Source organism: Vidua chalybeata, chromosome 20, assembly GCF_026979565.1.
Source record: "Vidua chalybeata isolate OUT-0048 chromosome 20, bVidCha1 merged haplotype, whole genome shotgun sequence".
Classification (NCBI taxonomy): Eukaryota; Metazoa; Chordata; class Aves; order Passeriformes; family Viduidae; genus Vidua; species Vidua chalybeata.
The window spans coordinates 3,089,006-3,107,315 of record NC_071549.1 but is presented as its reverse complement, the minus strand read 5'-3'; the positions used below and the strand labels follow the sequence as shown (position 1 = coordinate 3,107,315).

Below are 18,310 nucleotides of genomic sequence, written 5' to 3'. Positions count from 1 at the left end.
GAGGGCACTGTTGGCACGCGTGGCGGCGGCAGCAGGGCTGCAGTGCCGGGCCCGCGGCTGCAGGGGGCGCTGTGTCACAGCGCGGGGCGCTCTGGGCTGGTTTCGGCGCTGTGAGGGAAGAAGGCTCGATGGCCTCAGGCGCCCACGGCAGGTGATTGCTCTTCACCGCCAATTAGCCACAATGGCAGTGGTACGGGAGCTGCTGGGAAGGGGGGAAGCGCTTTGTCACGAGGTCACAGCGCTGTGCAAAAAAAGGCCTGGTGGAAGTCCTGCTCCAGCTCAAGCGGGCCCTTCGTGTGGCAGCTCCTGGGGAAAAGGGGAGAAGGGACATCTTCCCCAGGCACCCATGTGGACCCTGCTGGTCACTCGTGGAGCTGGTGAATGTTAGTGTAGCAGCCAGGATTAGCTCTCTTGCAAGCAACAGGCTAACGAGATGGCAGCCGGCAGAGCTCCGTGGCAGCGTTTAAAAACACTGTATAGGAGAGGTGTAAGGCAAAGAAAGAGCACACGGCCGTCTCTGCTCCCAACCAGGCAGCTGCCCACACCCAGTTAAGACACTGTCAAAACAACCCAGCTTCCCCTTCCTCCCCCCATAAACATTCCAGCAGTATGCCAAGGCAATTAGCCACCTATTTTCTCTCTTGACTGCTGTCTGCTCATCATTTCCCTGGAAACAGATAGGAAGAAAATTCCCTGAGAAAGGGAAAAAATACCTATCCCCCCAACACTCCTAAGTCATGCCACTCCAGGGCTTGCTATAAGCAAATTGTGATACGAGTTGTCATATTTTAAGACATGAAAAGCATTTGTAATGTGCTCATTGCCCAAAGTTTAGTGGTTTGGCAGGATGTGAAAAGCACATCATTGTGCTGCTGGCTTTGCTCTGAGCACGTGGCTCTCCAGCCTGACTTGTGTGCTTTTGAAGGCAGGTTTTACTAGCAGCAGTGCTCCTTCTTGCAAATGCCATTAGTTTTGCTTGGAAGTTAGGTATCACCATAGCTAGGGGTACCATGACATGAAATTCAGCATCAATTCTCCTGATAAAGGAGAATGAAGTTCATTGCTTGTGCTGGCTGCAGTATGAACTGAACTCATTGGAGGAGAGAAATGTAGGTAGTTTGTTTTCCTGAGCATAATGCCATGTGCTTTATACCTGACTGTGAGGAGGGAGCATGAGGAAGGGGATGTGTGATATGCAATGACTGCGATTCTGACTGCTGTTATATGTCACTGGGGGTTTTCACTGCTTTTCCCTTCAGTAACCATGGTAAGATGGTGAAAAGGGAAGTAAGAAAACCATGGTGTGCCTGGAATCCCCCAGGTTTGCTGTAGCTAATGAAGGTGTCTGAGGTAGTCTTAATGAGATTGGATGAGTGGGCAGCATGGTGTGATAGGAATTCAGCAATCAGAAAGTTGAGGTTAAGTGTGTCAGAAGAAATTGTTTTGAAGGGAACAAAATCATGTTTGAGAACCTGGAGCCAGAGCTGATGAATGACAGAATTTAGCACCGCAAAGAAGGCTTTTTAAGTAGGAGCTGCATGTTTAACCAAGAAGAGAAGAGACCTAGTGATGAAGACATGTTGTTGAAAAAAAAAATAATTTTAAGTGCTTAACACCATTGATTTAATGTGTCTTAATGAGAAATGTCGCATCTGGGAGTTTTCTTCCAGAACTTTGCTGCCATTTGCTTTGAGTTTTTATGCACAAGTCCCTTAACTATGAATGTTTGTCAGGGATTTGGTGCTAGACTAGCTGTAACATCTTCCAGTCTCAAAATTTCCAAAAATGCTGTATATTTTAAATTTTTTAAATCTTATTTATTTCTCTCAAGCATATTCTAAAGTGATCAGTTGATGTGACAGGCTTATTTATTACTGTATTTTATGTTCAGGTCTAGTAAAATAACTCCTAATTCTTCTTCCCTTTTGTAATAGTTTGCATTTGTTAGTTCTGTACCCAACACTACCTTGGAATTAGACCAAAACATGATAGTGATTTCCATGAACTGGATGATGTATTTGACACAGTTCAGATGCACTGCAGTTGAATTGTCCCAGTAGATAGAGCTGAATTTCTGCTCTACACCACACACATCATGTGAAGAGAAGCCTTTGAAACAAAGATTCCTTCAGACTTGCTCCCAAAATGATACTGTACCCCAGCATACAGAGATCTAAAGGAAAATACTCTTCAAAATGCACAAGTGCAGCTTTACTCTGCTGGAATAACTAAAATCTGTTCCTTCATGAACTGCTGCATAATTTTGATAGAGTTCCTGATAGAATTAGCTTCACATTGTTTAACTGTAGTGCAGTTAAATGTAAATTGTTCTATCTCACAGTGAGTGTTGATTGGCTAATCCTGGTTGTCTTGTTGGTGCTCTCTGCCCCAACAAAAGCATTGTGATCATGAATTGCCCTCCCCTGCTTGACTGTTGGCCTTGCAGCCTGTTGTGGAACTCTTGATGGCACAGGAACCATGAGTCTGTAGAGCTGGTGAAAAAATACCTAATCTGTGTGGACAGGCAGCCTTTGTTTCTATTTTCAGTAATCCTGGGTAAGAGAGGGGAAAATACTTATGATTGTATTAACCCAAGAGAGCCAAGAAGATGGAATTGCCTTCAGTGATAGCAGCAACTCTGCAGGGTAGCATGTGCAGTTTAGCAAGTGTAATGTTCCCCTCCTTGCCTTTGTCTGGAATTACTTAAAGGCTCATGGTAACAATTGTTTGCTTCTATATTTGTTGCATGCTGTGAATGCAAGAGGTTTCTTTGACCATGTTGGTTTAGATGCAGGGGCATGGAGTGTTTGGTTGAAAATCTTGTCCGTGTCCATCATTGAGCAGTCCTGTTTTTCCCTTTCAGATTCCTCCCAGCATGACCCGTCAGAACCAAGTGGTGATTCTGAGGCTGAAATCACTAGTCAAGGTCAGTTTCCCAGGTCATTGATTTTGGTTTTTTGGCATTTTTCTATCCAAAATTCTGTTTCCCAACACCTGCATTACTTGGCACAGAATGAAGAGAATTTTGTGTGCCGGTGGTAACTCTGAAAAATACTCATTGAGTGGACAAGTTGTTATAAGATTCCTTCATTCTGGAGAACACATTGCTTTATAAACACGCTGTAGTTCTATGTAACATTTGTAGTTAACACAAGCTTCTGGGAAGAATGGTACCAGGACAGAAAGGCAGTGTTGCAGGTGGTGTAAGTGGAGCCTCAGGGTGTCTGTCTAATATTGGTAACTCTGAGATGCAAACCTTTGCACTGAGCAGCTCCCTTTGTCATCTAAATGGCTCTAAAGCTGCTAAGCAGTGTCCCTGCTGTCCTCATGCTGGGTTGTTGGTAGGAGGTGAGCTGTGTTTCTTGTACTTGGGAATGAGTGTCCTGTAACTGCTTTAAAACACAGCTGAGATTGGCTTTTGCAGTGCTTGCTGTGGAATTAGATTAGGAGCAGCCAATCAGCAATTTAGAAAGTAGGCAGGGCATTTGCGAGAAAGTGAGCACTTCTGGCATTACTTTCACCATTTTACAATGCAACATGGAAATAACTCCAACATTACCTCAACAGAAAGGTTTATATGAGAGGAGTCATGAAGTTCTGCTTACATGTGAAGGCCTTTACCTCAAAAGTAAAAGTGCTCTACAATGTTTTCTGTGTCAGAGTATAAGAGAGCTGTATCGGTACAAGATATGTCCATATGTGATATTATTCTTGCTAAGTAAGACTTGGGTATTCTTGCTTGGTGAAATTTGGTGCATGTTTTTCTGCATGTGATATTAGTTTTCTTTGTCTGCTCTAACCATTTGTTCTCTCTGAGGTTGGAGGAATTGTTAATTGGGCAGTCTAAAAAGCCCATTAGCTTAAGGAAGGTAGGGGTGCATTGGGAAGTGACAGGCTGAGTAGCCACTGTCTGACACTTTGCTAGTTTTGCTGTTCTCCCGTGTGTCCACTTGTGTGTGTTTAAGGCAGAGTTGACCAGTTTGATGAATTCCATTGGCACCCATTGGTTTTAGACTGGTTTGAAAGTGGGTTTAGAACATTTGAGCTCTTCAAGACAAAACATAGATACTGTGTTTTGTGATCTACTATGGAATGATGTTAGTTCCAGTTAGATACCAAAGGTAGTCCCTATCTGCACAATTTATTCTGTGATTTCTTTTGCTGCTGCATGGTTGTTTTACAATCATGCAATGCCCAGTCCTGTTTCAGAAGGCAATGTTGTTTTCCTTAGGGAGTACAGAAGCAGTTTTGTTTTTTGCTGTCTTGTGCTTTGCACAGGCCCTTTTGAAGGAGCAAGTTGTTCTTTCACTGGTAAGAACAGGAGCTTTCTGGAGTTAGTCATGTAAAAAATTTGTTGCAAAATTTGTTGCATTGATAAGCGGAGTTCCTTAATTCTGTTTTAGTTTTGAAATTCAAAGCCGTCCCAGTGCTGCACAGAAGTTCCTTTGACAAAAAACCTTTTTTTCTTTTTTTTTTTAATTATTTCTTTTAGATGATGATGATGATGATGAGTACTTGCCATCTAGCAAGAGAAAGAGAAGGAGAAGGAGGAATACCAGGTCGGCTAAAGAAGCTGCCAATAACAGGAGAAGAAAAGCAAAATATTTCAAGTCCCGTAAGATGAAACTTAAAGATAATTTTATCTCCATGCTTTGTTTTATAAAAAGGTTTTGGGAAATTTGGTGCTGCAGGAGTGAGACATGTTAGTGCAAGCCTTCATTTAAGGGCCCTGGGCTCTTTGTAGTTGAATTGCAGCAGTACAATTATCACTATAGGCTACCACTGTTGTATTTTGGTTTTTGACTTAATGATGTAAGTAGATTTAGAAAAAGTTGAAATCTTTTTATTGTGTTCTTTCCTGATCCCTTCTGTTGGGTTCTCTATACAAACGCATCCATGCACTTCAATTTAGTCTGGTTGAAGATGCTTCGCCTGGTATTTTTTGTGATCCTGTACCTCTCCTTTATTCTGTGGTTCATTTGGCTTATGGACATATTAATCTGTCTGCTTTTATAAGGTTCTGTGCAGTCCGGAATATGTTTTTTTACTTTATAGTTTTGAAGGCAGCCACCAGCATTCTGATAGCAGTAAAGGAAAAGATGTGGAAATACAGTCAGAGCATATGAGATGTGAAGTGTTTTTTTGTAAGGATAATAATATCATTGGATGTTTTTTCATAGAAATATTTAGGAAGATGTCACCTAATTGGAATCGCACATCTTGTCCAACCATTCTCTTTTCATATTTCCACCCGGTTGGCTTTTTTGATATTTGTTTTGTTTTGCTTTTAATCTCCTAAATCACACCACTCTGGGGCTTGCTATAAGCAAATTGTGATGGTAGTCTTCATTATTTTAAGTCATGACAGGGATTTCTAAGGTGCTCATCACCCAAAGTTTAGTGGTTTGGCAGGATGTGAGAACACATTGTGACAGTCAGTTTCTCTGGACAGAAGGACATTATTCTGTCTCTCAGGAGAAGCACAGAGAGAAGAAGAGAAAACAGTCTTTATCTCTGTTCCTTTGTTTTCCCCATGTGGAATGTGGTATGGAGAGTGTTTATCTGCAGTGATTGCTGGGTTGGATTCTGGTGAAGGTTGTTTGGGGTCAGTGACCAATGGGATCCAGCTGTGGCTCGGGCTCTCAGCAGAGTCACGAGTTTGGGTTAGTTAGATAGGGAAGTAAAAAGTAAGTATGTAAAACAGTATAGTGTCTCTTTAAATAGTATATTAATGCAATATAGTTCAGTTTTAATAAAGCTATCCATCAGCCTTCTGATCTGGAGCCAGACATCATAATTTTTTCCCTGCATCCAGGGATCGCCTCATTTTTACTGTAGCACATCATTGTGCCACTGGCTTTGCTCTGAGCACGTGGCTCTCCAGCCTGGCTTATGTGCTTTTGAAAGGAGGTTTTGCTAGCAGCAGTGCTCCTTCTTTCAAATGCCATTAGTTTTGCTTGGAAGGTAGGTATCACTATAGTTAGGGGTACCATTACATGAAATTCAGCATCAATTCTCCTGATAAAGGAGAATGAAATTTTGATAGAGTTCCTGATACAATTAGCTTCACTTTGTTTAATTGTTGTGCAGTTAAGTATAAATTGCTCTATCTCACAGTGAGTGTTGATTGGCTAATCCTGGTTGTCTTGTTGGTGCTCTCTGCTCCAACAAAAGCATTGTGATCATGAATTGCCCTCCCCTGTTTGATTGTTGGCCTTGCAGCCTGTTATGGAAATGATCATAGCACAGTAACCATGAATTTTTAGAGATGGTAAAAAAAATACATTATCTGTAGAGAAAGACAGCATTTGTTTATATTTTCAGTAATCCTGGGTTACAGAGGGTGACTTATGATTGTATTAACCCAAGAAAGCCAAGAAGATGGAATTGCCTTCAGTGATAGCAGCAACTCTGCAGTGTAGCAGGTGCAGTTTAGCAAGTGTAACCTTCATCTTTTTGCCTTTTTCTGGAATTGCTCAAAGGCTCATGGTAACATACCTTTGCTTCTGAATTGTTACATGCTGTGAATGCAAGGGGTTTCTTTGACAGTGTTGGTTTAGATGCAAAGTCATGGAGTGTTTGGTTGAAAATCTTGTCCATGTCCATCATTGAGCAGTCCCGTGTTTCTCTTTCAGATTCCTCCCAGTATGACGTGTCAGAAAAAAGTGAGGATCCTGAGGTTGAGGTCACTGTTGAAGGTCAGTTCCCCATGTCATTGATTTCAGTTGGTTTGGCATTTTTCTATCCAACATGTGTTTTCTACAGATGGCATAACTTAGAACTGAATGAAGAGAATCTGTGCTGGTGTTAACTGTGGTTTGGATTGTGAACTGCTTGGTAAATGAACCTGGTGGAGCAGTATTAGGAAACCTCAAAATACTGAAGATATTGGATTGCTGGGCTGGTTTTAAAATGATGCCTTACAGCAATTTGTATCTTTTGCATAATTTTCAAGTGTTGTTAATGAAAAATACTCATTGAGTGGACAAGATGTTATAAGATTCCTTCATTCTGGAGAACACATTGCTTTATAAACACGCTGTAGTTCTATGTAACATTTGTAGTTAACACAAGCTTCTGGGAAGAACGGTACCAGGACAGAAAGGCAGTGTTGCAGGTGGTGTAAGTGGAGCCTCAAGGTGTCTGTCTAATATTGGTAACTCTGAGATGCAAACCTTTGCACTGAGCAGCTCCCTTTGTCATCTAAATGGCTCTAAAGCTGCTAAGCAGTGTCCCTGCTGTTCTCCTGTGTGTTCACTTGTGTGTGTTTAAGGCAGAGTTGACCAGTTTGATGTATTTCTTTAGCACCCATTGGTTTTACACTGGTTTGAAAGTGGCTTTAGAAATATTTGAGCTCTTCAAGACAAAACATAAGTACTGTCTTTTCTTTTGAGATCTACTAGTGGAATGATATTATTTCCAGTTAGATACCAAAGGTAGTGCCTATCTGCACAATTTATTCTGTGTTTTCTTTTGCTGCTGCATGGTTGTTTTACAATCATGCAATGCCCAGTCCTGTTTCAGAAGGCAATGTTGTTTTCCTTAGGGAGTACAGAAGCAGTTTTGTTTTTTGCTGTCTTGTGCTTTGCACAGGCCCTTTTGAAGGAGCAAGTTGTTCTTTCACTGGTAAGAACAGGAGCTTTCTGGAGTTACTCATGTAAATAATTTATTGCAAAATTTGGTGCCCTGATAAACACAGTTCCTTATTTCTGTTGTAGTTTCGAAATTCATAGCAGTTCCAGTGCTGCACTCGAGTTTCCTGGATTAAAAAAAAGGGGTTTTTTGTATTGTTTCTTAAAGATGATGAGGATGACTACATGCCCTCTGGCAAGAGACAGAGGACCACCTATTCAGCAGATGAAAATGCCAGTGCTGAGAGAAGAAACGCAGAAGAGTTCAATTGCAGTAAGATCAAAATTCTAGACTATTTTATCTCCTTGCTTTGTTGTATGAAAAGGTTTTGGGTAATTTTATACTGCAGGAGTGAGACAAGTTAACGCAAGCATTCATTTAAGAGCCCTGGGCTCTGTGTAGGTGAATTGCAGCAGTATAATTATCATCATAGGCTACTACTGTTGTATTTTGGTTTTTGAATTAATGATGTATGTAGATGCAGAGGATCTTTCCTGATCCCTTCTGTTGGGTTCTCTATACAAACGCATCCATGCACTTCAATTTAGTCTGGTTGAAGATGCTTTGCCTGGTATTTTTTGTGATCCTGTACCTCTCATTTATTCTGTGGTTTATTTGGCTTATGGATACATTACTCTGTCTACTTTTATTAGGTTCTGTGCAGTCCAGAATATGTTTTTTTACTTGATAGTTTTGAAGGCAGCCACCAGCGTTCTGATAGCAGTAAAGGAAAAGATGTGGAAATACAGTCAGAGCATTTGAGATGTGAAGTGTTTTTTTGTAAGGATAATAATATCATTGGATGTTTTTTCATAGAAATATTTGGGAAGATGTCACCTAATTGGAATCGCACATCTTGTCCAACCATTCTCTTTTCATATTTCCACCCGGTTGGCTTTTTTGATATTTGTTTTGTTTTGCTTTTAATCTCCTAAATCACACCACTCTGGGGCTTGCTATAAGCAAATTGTGATGGTAGTCTTCATTATTTTAAGTCGTGAAAGGAATTTCTACGGTGCTCATCACCCAAAGTTTAGTGGTTTGGCAGGATGTGAAAAGCACATCATTGTGCTGCTGGCTTTGCTCTGAGCACGTGTCTCTCCAGCCTGACTTGTGTGCTTTTGAAGGCAGGTTTTGCTAGCAGCAGTGCTGCTTCTTGCAAATGCCATTAGTTTTGCTTGGAAGGTAGGTATCACCATAGCTAGAGGTACCATGACATGAAATTCAGCATCAATTCTCCTGATCAAGGAGAATGAAGTTCATTGCTTGTGCTGGCTGCAGGATGAACTGAACTCATTGGAGGAGAGAAATGTAGGTAGTTTGTTTTCCTGAGCATAATGCCATGTGCTTTATACCTGACTGTGAGGAGGGAGCATGAGGAAGGGGATGTGTGATAGGAAGTGACCAATATTCTGAATGTACCTTGGTTTTGACTAGAATTGTATAGCTACAGATGCCGAGTGTGTCCCTTTGAGTCAGAGTAAGGCTTTGTAACACATCTTTTTCTGAGATCTGTTCTTTTTCGCAAGTTTCTGTAAGAGAAGTTTGGAAAGTTGCACATGGCTTTGCTGAATAGAATAAATCTGTTGTTCATGAAGGCTGATATTTATGAAAAGATCTAGAGGGAGTGGCTAAAAATTACAGGTAACAATCTAACCTAAATTTAATTTGTGGTTTAAATAGGCATACAGAGTAGGCAGCCTTGTCTGGATTCTGAAAAATAAAATTATTTATTGCTCATCCTCACAAAAAGGAGTGAGACGGACAAATCAGTGGCAGTGTTTGAAATTTATGGAGTCTTGGGTTTAATCTGTGTATTAGTAAAGAAATACACAGAAAAGGCATTTAAAGCTCTTCCAGAATTTTGTCTGCACGCTACAGCCAGTGATGCAGATTTGCACAAGTGATTGTTTCCATCAAAGATCACCTTTAGATTTGGTTTATTTTGTTATATATAACGAGGGTTTTCACTGTTTTTCCCCTCTGGTAACCTTGGCAAGATGGTGAAAGTGGCAAAACCATGGTGTGCCTGGAATCCCCCAGGTTTGCTGTAGTTGATGAAGGATTCTGAGGTGGTTTTAATGAGATTGCATGAGTGGGCAGCATGGTGTGATTGGAATTCAGCAATCAGAAAGTTGAAGTTGTGTGTGTCAGAAGAAATTGTTTTGAAGGGAACAAAATCATGTTTGAGAACCTGGAGCCAGTGCTTGTGAATGAGAGAATTTAGCACTGTGAAGAAGGCTTCTTAGGTCGGAGCTGTGTGTATTTACTAAAGATCAGAGGAGACCTAATGATGATGATATGTTGTCCAAAAAAAGGTACTTCATTGTTTAACAAGATTGGTTTAATGTGTCTTAATGAGAAATGTCCCATCTGGGAGTTTTCTTCCAGAACTTTGCTGACATTTGCTTTGAGATTTTTGCAAGGTTTTCTTAACTATGAGTGGTTGTCAGGGATCTGTTGCTAGACTAGATGGATCATCTTCCAGTGTCATGGCTATTCTAAGATTTTGAAAAATGCTGTATATTTTTAATTGCTTTAATCATATTTAATTCTCTCAAGCGGGTTGTAAGTGATCAGTTGATGTGACAGGTTTTTTTACCACTGTACTTTATGTTCATGTCTAGTAAAACAACTCATTCTTCTTCCCTTTTGTAATATTTTGCATTTGCTAATTCTGTACCCAGCACTCCCTTGGAATTAGACCAAAACATGATAGTGATTTCCATGAACTGGATGATGTATTTGACACAGTTCAGATGCACTGCAGTTGAGGTGTCCCAGTAGATAGAGCTGGATTTCTGCTCTACACCACACACATCATGTGAAGAGAAGCCTTTGAAACAAAGATTCCTTCAGACTTGCTCCCAAAATGATACTGTACCCCAGCATACAGAGATCTAAAGGAAAATACTCTTCAAAATGCACAAGTGCAGCTTTACTCTGCTGGAATAACTAAAATCTGTTCCTTCATGAACTGCTGCATAATTTTGATAGAGTTCCTGATAGAATTAGCTTCACATTGTTTAACAATAGTGCAATTATTTATAAATTGTTCTATCTCACAGTGAGTGTTGATTAGCTAATCCTGGTTGTCTTGTTGGTGCTCTCTGCTCCAACAAAAGCATTGTGATCATGAATTTCCCTCCCCTGTTTGACTGTTGGCCTTGCAGGCTGTTGTGAAACACTTAATAGCACGTCAAAATGAGTATGTAGCGATGGACAAAAAATACCTAATCTGTGTGGACAGGCAGCCTTTGTTTCTATTTTCAGTAATCCTGGGTAAGAGAGGGGAAAATACTTATGATTGTATTAACCCAAGAGAGCCAAGAAGATGGAATTGCCTTCAGTGATAGCAGCAACTCTGCAGTGTAGCATGTGCAGTTTAGCAAGTGTAATCTTCATCTTCTTGCCTTTGTCTGGAATTGCTCAAAGGCTCATGGTAATATATGTTTGTTTCTATTTCTGTTGGACACTGTGAGTGCAGCAGGCTTGCTTGAGAGTGTTTAGATGCAAAGTCATGGAGTGTTTGGTTGAAAATCTTGTCCATGTCTATCATTGATCAGTCCTGTCTTTCTTCTTTCAGATTCCTCCCAGTATGACGTGTCAGAAAAAAGTGAGAATCCTGAGGTTGAGGTCACTGTTGAAGGCGAGTTCCCCATGTCATTGATTTCAGTTTGTTGGGCATTTTTCTTTCTAAATTCTGTCTTCTAAAGCCTGCTATACTTGGCACTAAATGAAGAGAATTGTGTGCTGGCCCTGTGTGTAGTTTGGGCTGTGCATTGCTTGGTAAACGAACCTGGTAGAGACATATTAGGAAACCAAAATATAGTGATGCATATTGGACTTGCTGGGCTGGTTTTAAAATTATGCCTGACAGCAATTTGTATCTTTTGCATAATTTTCAAGTGTTGTTAATGAAAAATAGTCATTGAGTGGACAAGATGTTGTAAGATTCCTTCATTCTGGAGAACACATTGCTTTATAAACACGCTGTAGTTCTGTGTAACATTTGTAGTTAACACAAGCTTCTGGGAAGAATGGTACCAGGACAGAAAGGCAGTGTTGCAGGTGGTGTAAGTGGAGCCTCAGGGTGTCTGTCTAATATTGGTAACTCTGAGATGCAAACCTTTGCACTGAGCAGCTCCCTTTGTCATCTAAATGAAAGGTGCTAAGCAGTGTCCCTGCTGTTCTCCTGTGTGTTCACTTGTGTGTGTTTAAGGCAGAGTTGACCAGTTTGATGTATTTCTTTAGCACCCATTGGTTTTACACTGGTTTGAAAGTGGCTTTAGAATATTTGAGCTCTTCTAGACAAAACATAGGTACTGTCTTTTGAGATCTACTAGTGGAATGATATTATTTCCAGTTAGATACCAAAGGTAGTGCCTATCTGCACAATTTATTCTGTGTTTTCTTTTGCTGCTGCATGGTTGTTTTACAATCATGCAATGCCCAGTCCTGTTTCAGAAGGCAATGTTGTTTTCCTTAGGGAGTACAGAAGCAGTTTTGTTTTTTGCTGTCTTGTGCTTTGCACAGGCCCTTTTGAAGGAACAAATTGTTCCTTCACAGGTAAGATCAGGAGCTTTCTGATGTTACTCATGTAAATAATTTGTTGCAAAATTTGATGCCCTGATAAACACAGTTCCTTATTTCTGTTTTAGTTTCGAAATTCAAGGCAGTTCCCGTTCTGCATGCGAATTCCATGGACAAAAAAACAGGGGGTTTTTTATTGTTTCTTAAAGATGATGAGGATGACTACCTACCACCTGACAAGCGACTGAAGAGCAACAATTTGGCAAATGAATCTGCAGATGCTGAGAGAAGAAAAGCAGTGGAATTTGATTCTGGTAAGATAAAAATCCTAGATGATTTTGTCCCCCTTTCTTTGTTTTATGGAAAGGTTTTGGGTAATTTTGTGCTGCAGGAGTGAGACATGTTAGTGCAAACCTTCATTTCAGAGCCCTTGGTTATGTGTAGGTGAATTGCACCACTATAATCATCATCACAGGCTACCACTGTTGTATTTTATTATTTGACCTGATGACATAGATAGTTGCACCACAAGTTGGGATTTCCTGGTTGTGTTGTTTCCTGATCCCTCTGTTGGGTTTTCCACAGAAACGAGTCCATGCGCTTCAGTTTAGGCTGCTTAAAGATGCTTTACCTGGTATTTTTTGTGATTCTGTACCTCTCCTTTAGTCTGTGGTTTGGTTTGGTTTGGCTTCTGGACATATTAATCTGTGCAGTCAGGCATATGTTTTTTACTTGATATTTTTGAAGGCAGCCACCAGAGTTCTGATGGCAGTACAGGAAAAGATGTGGAAATACAGTTATAGCATTTAAGATGTGAAGTGTTTTTTGTGAGGATAAATTAAGATCCTTGGATATTTTTTCACATAAATATTTTTAAATATGTAGCCTAATGGAAATTATACATCTTCTCCAGCCTTTCTATTTTCATATTTCCCCCAGTTTGGCTTTTTTGATATTTGTTTTGTTTTGCTTTTAATCTCCCAAATCTCACCACTCTGTGTAGGAACACAGTTTATGGTAATTGGGAGCGGGGCTGCGGCCGAGCCCCAGCCCCAGTGAGCTACAGCTTTGCAAAGCAGGTGAACAGTATTGAAAGCATTGAGGCAAGGAGTGCCCAGGTGTACTGACCAATCATAAAAGGGTATAGAGGGCACACAGGCATAATGCACGTAAGATAAATGGCATAAAAGGTTGTACTGTGGAATAAGAAAAGGCTAATTCTCAAAGCTTTCTGAAACTGCATGGTGTCACTCCCTGTGTTATGGCCATCTCAACTTCGACATCTGGTGACCCCAACGTGATAGTGAGGTGGTTCAGGCAGACAACTGTGGACCTAACAGCAAAGTAGGAGGACTGAGAGCCTAAAAATCTGCAGGAGTTATAGCCAGGCAGACCTGGCTCTTCCAGAAGTTGTGTGACTTTTCAAAGCTACAGCCAGTAATGCAGATTTGCTAAAGTGATTGTTTCACTCAAGAAAACCTTTAGATTTGGTCTACTTTGTTATATTTCCCTGAGAGTTTTCACTGTTTTTCCCTTTTGGTAACCTTGGCAAGATGGTGAAAAAGGAAGTGACAAAACAATTGTGTTTGCTGTAGCTGATGAAGGCGTCTGAGGTGGCCTTGATGAGATTGGATGAGTGAACAGCATGGTGTGATCAGAATTCAGCAGTCAGAAAGTTGAGGTTATGTGTGTCAGAAGAAATTGTTTTGAAGGGAACAAAATCATGTTTGAGAACCTGGAGCTAGTTCTTGTGAATGACAGAATTTAGAACTGTGAGGAAGGCTTAAGTAGGAGATGTGTGTTTACCCAAGAAGAGAAGAGACCTGATGATGATGATATGTTATTAAAAAAAAGCATACTTCAATGTTTAACACCATTGGTTTAATGTGCTTAATGAGTAATGTCCCATCTGGAGTTTTCTTCCAGAACTTTGTAACTAACTGCTATGAGATTTTGCACAAGTCCCTTAACTGTGAGTGTTTGTCAGGGATTTGGTGCTAGACTAGATGTACCATCTTCCAGTCTTGTGGGTATTCTTAAATATCCAAAAATGCTCTATATTAGTAATATTTTTAATCTTATTTAATTCTCTCAAAATTTTTCTAAGTGATCAGTTGATGTGACAGGCTTTTTTATGACTGTACTTTATGTTCATGTCTAGTAAAACAACTCCTAATTCTTTCCTTTTGTAGTACTTTGCATTTGTTAGTTCTGTACCCAGCACTCCCTTGGAATTAGACCAAAACATGATATTGATTTCCATGAACTGGATGATGTATTTGACACAGTTCAGATGCACTGCAGTTGAGGTGTCCCAGTAGATAGAGCTGGATTTCTGCTCTACACCACACACATCATGTGAAGAGAAGCCTTTGAAACAAAGATTCCTTCAGACTTGCTCCCAAAATGATACTGTACCCCAGCATACAGAGATCTAAAGGAAAATACTCTTCAAAATGCACAAGTGCAGCTTTACTCTGCTGGAATAACTAAAATCTGTTCCTTCATGAACTGCTGCATAATTTTGATAGAGTTCCTGATAGAATTAGCTTCACATTGTTTAACTGTAGTGCAGTTAAATGTAAATTGTTCTATCTCACAGTGAGTGTTGATTGGCTAATCCTGGTTGTCTTGTTGGTGCTCTCTGCCCCAACAAAAGCACTGTGATCATGAATTGCCCTCCCCTGCTTGACTGTTGGCCTTGCAGCCTGTTGTGGAACTCTTGATGGCACAGGAACCATGAGTCTGTAGCGATGGACAAAAAATACCTAATCTGTGTGGACAGGCAGCCTTTGTTTCTATTTTCAGTAATCCTGGGTAAGAGAGGGGAAAATACTTATGATTGTATTAACCCAAGAGAGCCAAGAAGATGGAATTGCCTTCAGTGATAGCAGCAACTCTGCAGGGTAGCATGTGCAGTTTAGCAAGTGTAATGTTCCCCTCCTTGCCTTTGTCTGAAATGACTCAAAGGCTCATGGTAATAATTGTTTGCTTCTATTTTTATTGCATGCTGTGAATGCAAGAGGTTTCTTTGACCATGTTGGTTTAGATGCAGAGGCATGGAGTGTTTGGTTGAAATTCTTGTCCAGGTCCATCGTTGAGCAGTCCTGTTTTCTTCTTTCAGGTACCTCCCGGCATGATATGTCAGAAACAAGTGAGAATCCTGAGGTTGAGGTCACCCTTGAAGGTTAGTACCATGGGTACTTAATTTCAGGCTTTTTTTGCATTTTTCTATCCAGGATGTGTATTCCCATGCCTGCATTTCTTGGCACTGAATGAAGAGAATCTGTGCTGGTGTTAACTGTGGTTTGGATTGTGCATTGCTTGGTAAATGAACCTGGTGGAGCAGTATCAGGAAACCACAATATAGTGATGCATATTGGATTGCTGGGCTGGTTTTAAAATGATGCCTGACTGCAATTTGTATCTTTTGTGTATTTTTCAAGTGTTGTTAATGAAAAATATTCATTGAACAGACAAGTTGTTATAAGATTCCTTCATTCTGGAGAACACATTGCTTTATAAACACGCTGTAGTTCTATGTAACATTTGTAGTTAACACAAGCTTCTGGGAAGAATGGTACCAGGACAGAAAGGCAGCATTGCAGGTGGTGTAAGTGGAGCCTCAGGGTGTCTGTCTAATATTGGTAACTCTGAGATGCAAACCTTTGCACTGAGCAGCTCCCTTTGTCATCTAAATGGCTCTAAAGGTGCTAAGCAGTGTCCCTGCTGTCCTCATGCTGGGATGTTGGTAGGAGGTGAGCTGTGTTTCTTGTATTTGGGAATGAGTGTCCTGTAACTGCTTTAAAACACAGCTGAGATTGGCTTTTGCAGTGCTTGCAAATTAGATTAGGAGCAGCCAATTAGATTAGGAGCAGCCAATCAGCAACTTAGAAAGTAGGCAAAACATTTGTGAGAAAGTGAGCACTTCTGGTCTTACCTTCACCATTTTGCAATGCTACATGGAAATAACTCCAATGTTACCTCAACAGAAAAGTTTATATAAGAGGAGTCATGAAGTTCTGCTTATGTGTTAAGGCCTTTACCTCAAAAGTAAAAGTGCTCTGAAAATGTTTTCTGTGACAGAGTATTGCAAAACTGTATAGATAGTTATGTACAAGATATGTCCATATGTGATATTATTCTTGCTGGGTAAACCATACCCTTGGTGATCTGGGTGCATGTTTTTCTGCATGTGAAATTAGTTTTGTTTGTCTGCTCTAACCATTTGTTCTCTCTGAGGTTGGAGGTATTGTTAATTGGGCAGTCTAAAAAGCTCATTAGCTTAAGGAAGGTAGGGGTGGATTGGGAAGTGACAGGCTGAGTAGCCACTGTCTGGCACTTTGCTAGTTTTGCTGTTCTCCTGTGTGTTCACTTGTGTGTGTTTAAGGCAGAGTTGACCAGTTTGATGAATTCCATTGGCACCCATTGGTTTTACACTGGTTTGAAAGTGGGTTTAGAACATTTGAGCTCTTCAAGACAAAACATAGATACTGTCTTTTGAGATCTACTAGTGGAATGATGTTACTTCCAGTTAGATACCAAAGGTAGTCTCTATCTGCACAATTTATTTTGTGATTCCTTTTGCTGCTTCATGGTTGTTTTACAATCATGCAATGCCCAGTCCTGTTTCAGAAGGCAATGTTGTTTTCCTTAGGGAGTACAGAAGCAGTTTTGTTTTTTTGCTGTCTTGTGCTTTGCACAGGCCCTTTTAAAGGAACAAATTGTTCCTTCACAGGTAAGAACAGGAGCTTTCTGAAATTACTTAGGTAAGTAAGTTGTTGCAAAATTTGTTGCCCTCATAAGCAGAATTCCTTATTCTTGTTAGATTTTTGAAATTCAGAGTGGTATCAGTGCTGTACATGAATTCCCTGGACAAAACTGAAGTGATTTCTATTTGATTTCTTTTAGATACTGACCATACCTATGTACACTGTGACAGGAGGTGGAGGAGCACCAAATCAGTTAATGAAGAAGCCAATACTCGGGGAAGAAATGCAGAAGAGTTCAATTCTGGTAAGATGAAAATTCAAGATGATTTGTCGCCCTGCTGTTTTTTTATGAAAAGATTTTCTGTAATTGCATGCTGCAGGGGTGAATCAAGTGCAAGCCTTCGTTTAAGAGCTGTGGGCTCTGTGAAGGTCAATTGCAGCAGTATAATCATCATCATAGACTACAACTGGTGTATTTTGTTTTTTGATGTGACGACGAAATTAGAGGCACAGGAAGTTGAAATCTTTTTATTGTGTTCTTTTCTGATCCCTTCTGTTTGGTTCTCCACAGAAATGCATCCATGTGCTTCAGTTTAATCTGGTTAAAGATGCTTCACCTCAGATTATTTGTGTACCTCTCATTTATTCTGTGGTTTGGTTTGGTTTAGGGACACATTACTCTGTCTACTTTTATAAGGTTCTGTGCAGTCAGAAATATGGTTTTTTACTTGATAGTTTTGAAGGCAGCCACCAGCGTTCTGATAGCAGTAAAGGAAAAGATGTGGAAATACAGTCAGAGCATTTGAGATGTGAAGTGTTTTTTTGTAAGGATAATAATATCATTGGATGTTTTTTCATAGAAATATTTAGGAAGATGTCACCTAATTGGAATCGCACATCTTGTCCAACCATTCTCTTTTCATATTTCCACCCGGTTGGCTTTTTTGATATTTGTTTTGTTTTGCTTTTAATCTCCCAAATCACACCACTCTGAGGCTTGCTATAAGCAAATTGTGATGGTAGTCTTCATTATTTTAAGTCATGACAGGGATTTCTAAGGTGCTCGTCACCCAAAGTTTAGTGGTTTGGCAGGTTGTGAAAAGCACATCATTGTGCTGCTGGCTTTGCTCTGAGCACGTGGCTCTCCAGCCTGACTTGTGTGCTTTTGAAGGCAGGTTTTGCTAGCAGCAGTGCTCCTTCTTGCAAATGCCATTAGTTTTGCTTGGAAGTTAGGTATCACCATAGCTAGGGGTACCATGACATGAAATTCAGCATCAATTCTCCTGATAAAGGAGAATGAAGTTCATTGCTTGTGCTGGCTGCAGGATGAACTGAACTCATTGGAGGAGAGAAATGTAGGTAGTTTGTTTTCCTCAGCATAATGCCATGTGCTTTATACCTGACTGTGAGGAGGGAGCATGAGGAAGGGGATG

At 40.4% G+C, this 18,310-nt stretch overlaps 1 protein-coding gene across 10 annotated transcripts in view; it reads left to right on the top strand.

The window, feature by feature from the left end:
* GTF2I (general transcription factor IIi) overlaps positions 1-18,310 on the top strand; it is a 92,864-nt gene that overhangs the window by 44,839 nt on the left and 29,715 nt on the right. For 8 of the 10 annotated variants that reach the window (XM_053961111.1, XM_053961110.1, XM_053961108.1 and 5 more), the window contains exons 16-23: positions 2,864-2,926; positions 4,493-4,615; positions 6,636-6,698; positions 7,801-7,905; positions 11,219-11,281; positions 12,294-12,479; positions 15,290-15,352; positions 17,077-17,181. In XM_053961111.1, the coding sequence (XP_053817086.1) occupies positions 2,864-2,926; positions 4,493-4,615; positions 6,636-6,698; positions 7,801-7,905; positions 11,219-11,281; positions 12,294-12,479; positions 15,290-15,352; positions 17,077-17,181 (771 nt within the window). The remainder of the gene's footprint in view (positions 1-2,863; positions 2,927-4,492; positions 4,616-6,635; positions 6,699-7,800; positions 7,906-11,218; positions 11,282-12,293; positions 12,480-15,289; positions 15,353-17,076; positions 17,182-18,310) is intronic. The other 2 variants (XM_053961113.1, XM_053961115.1) reach the window with 2 other exon arrangements.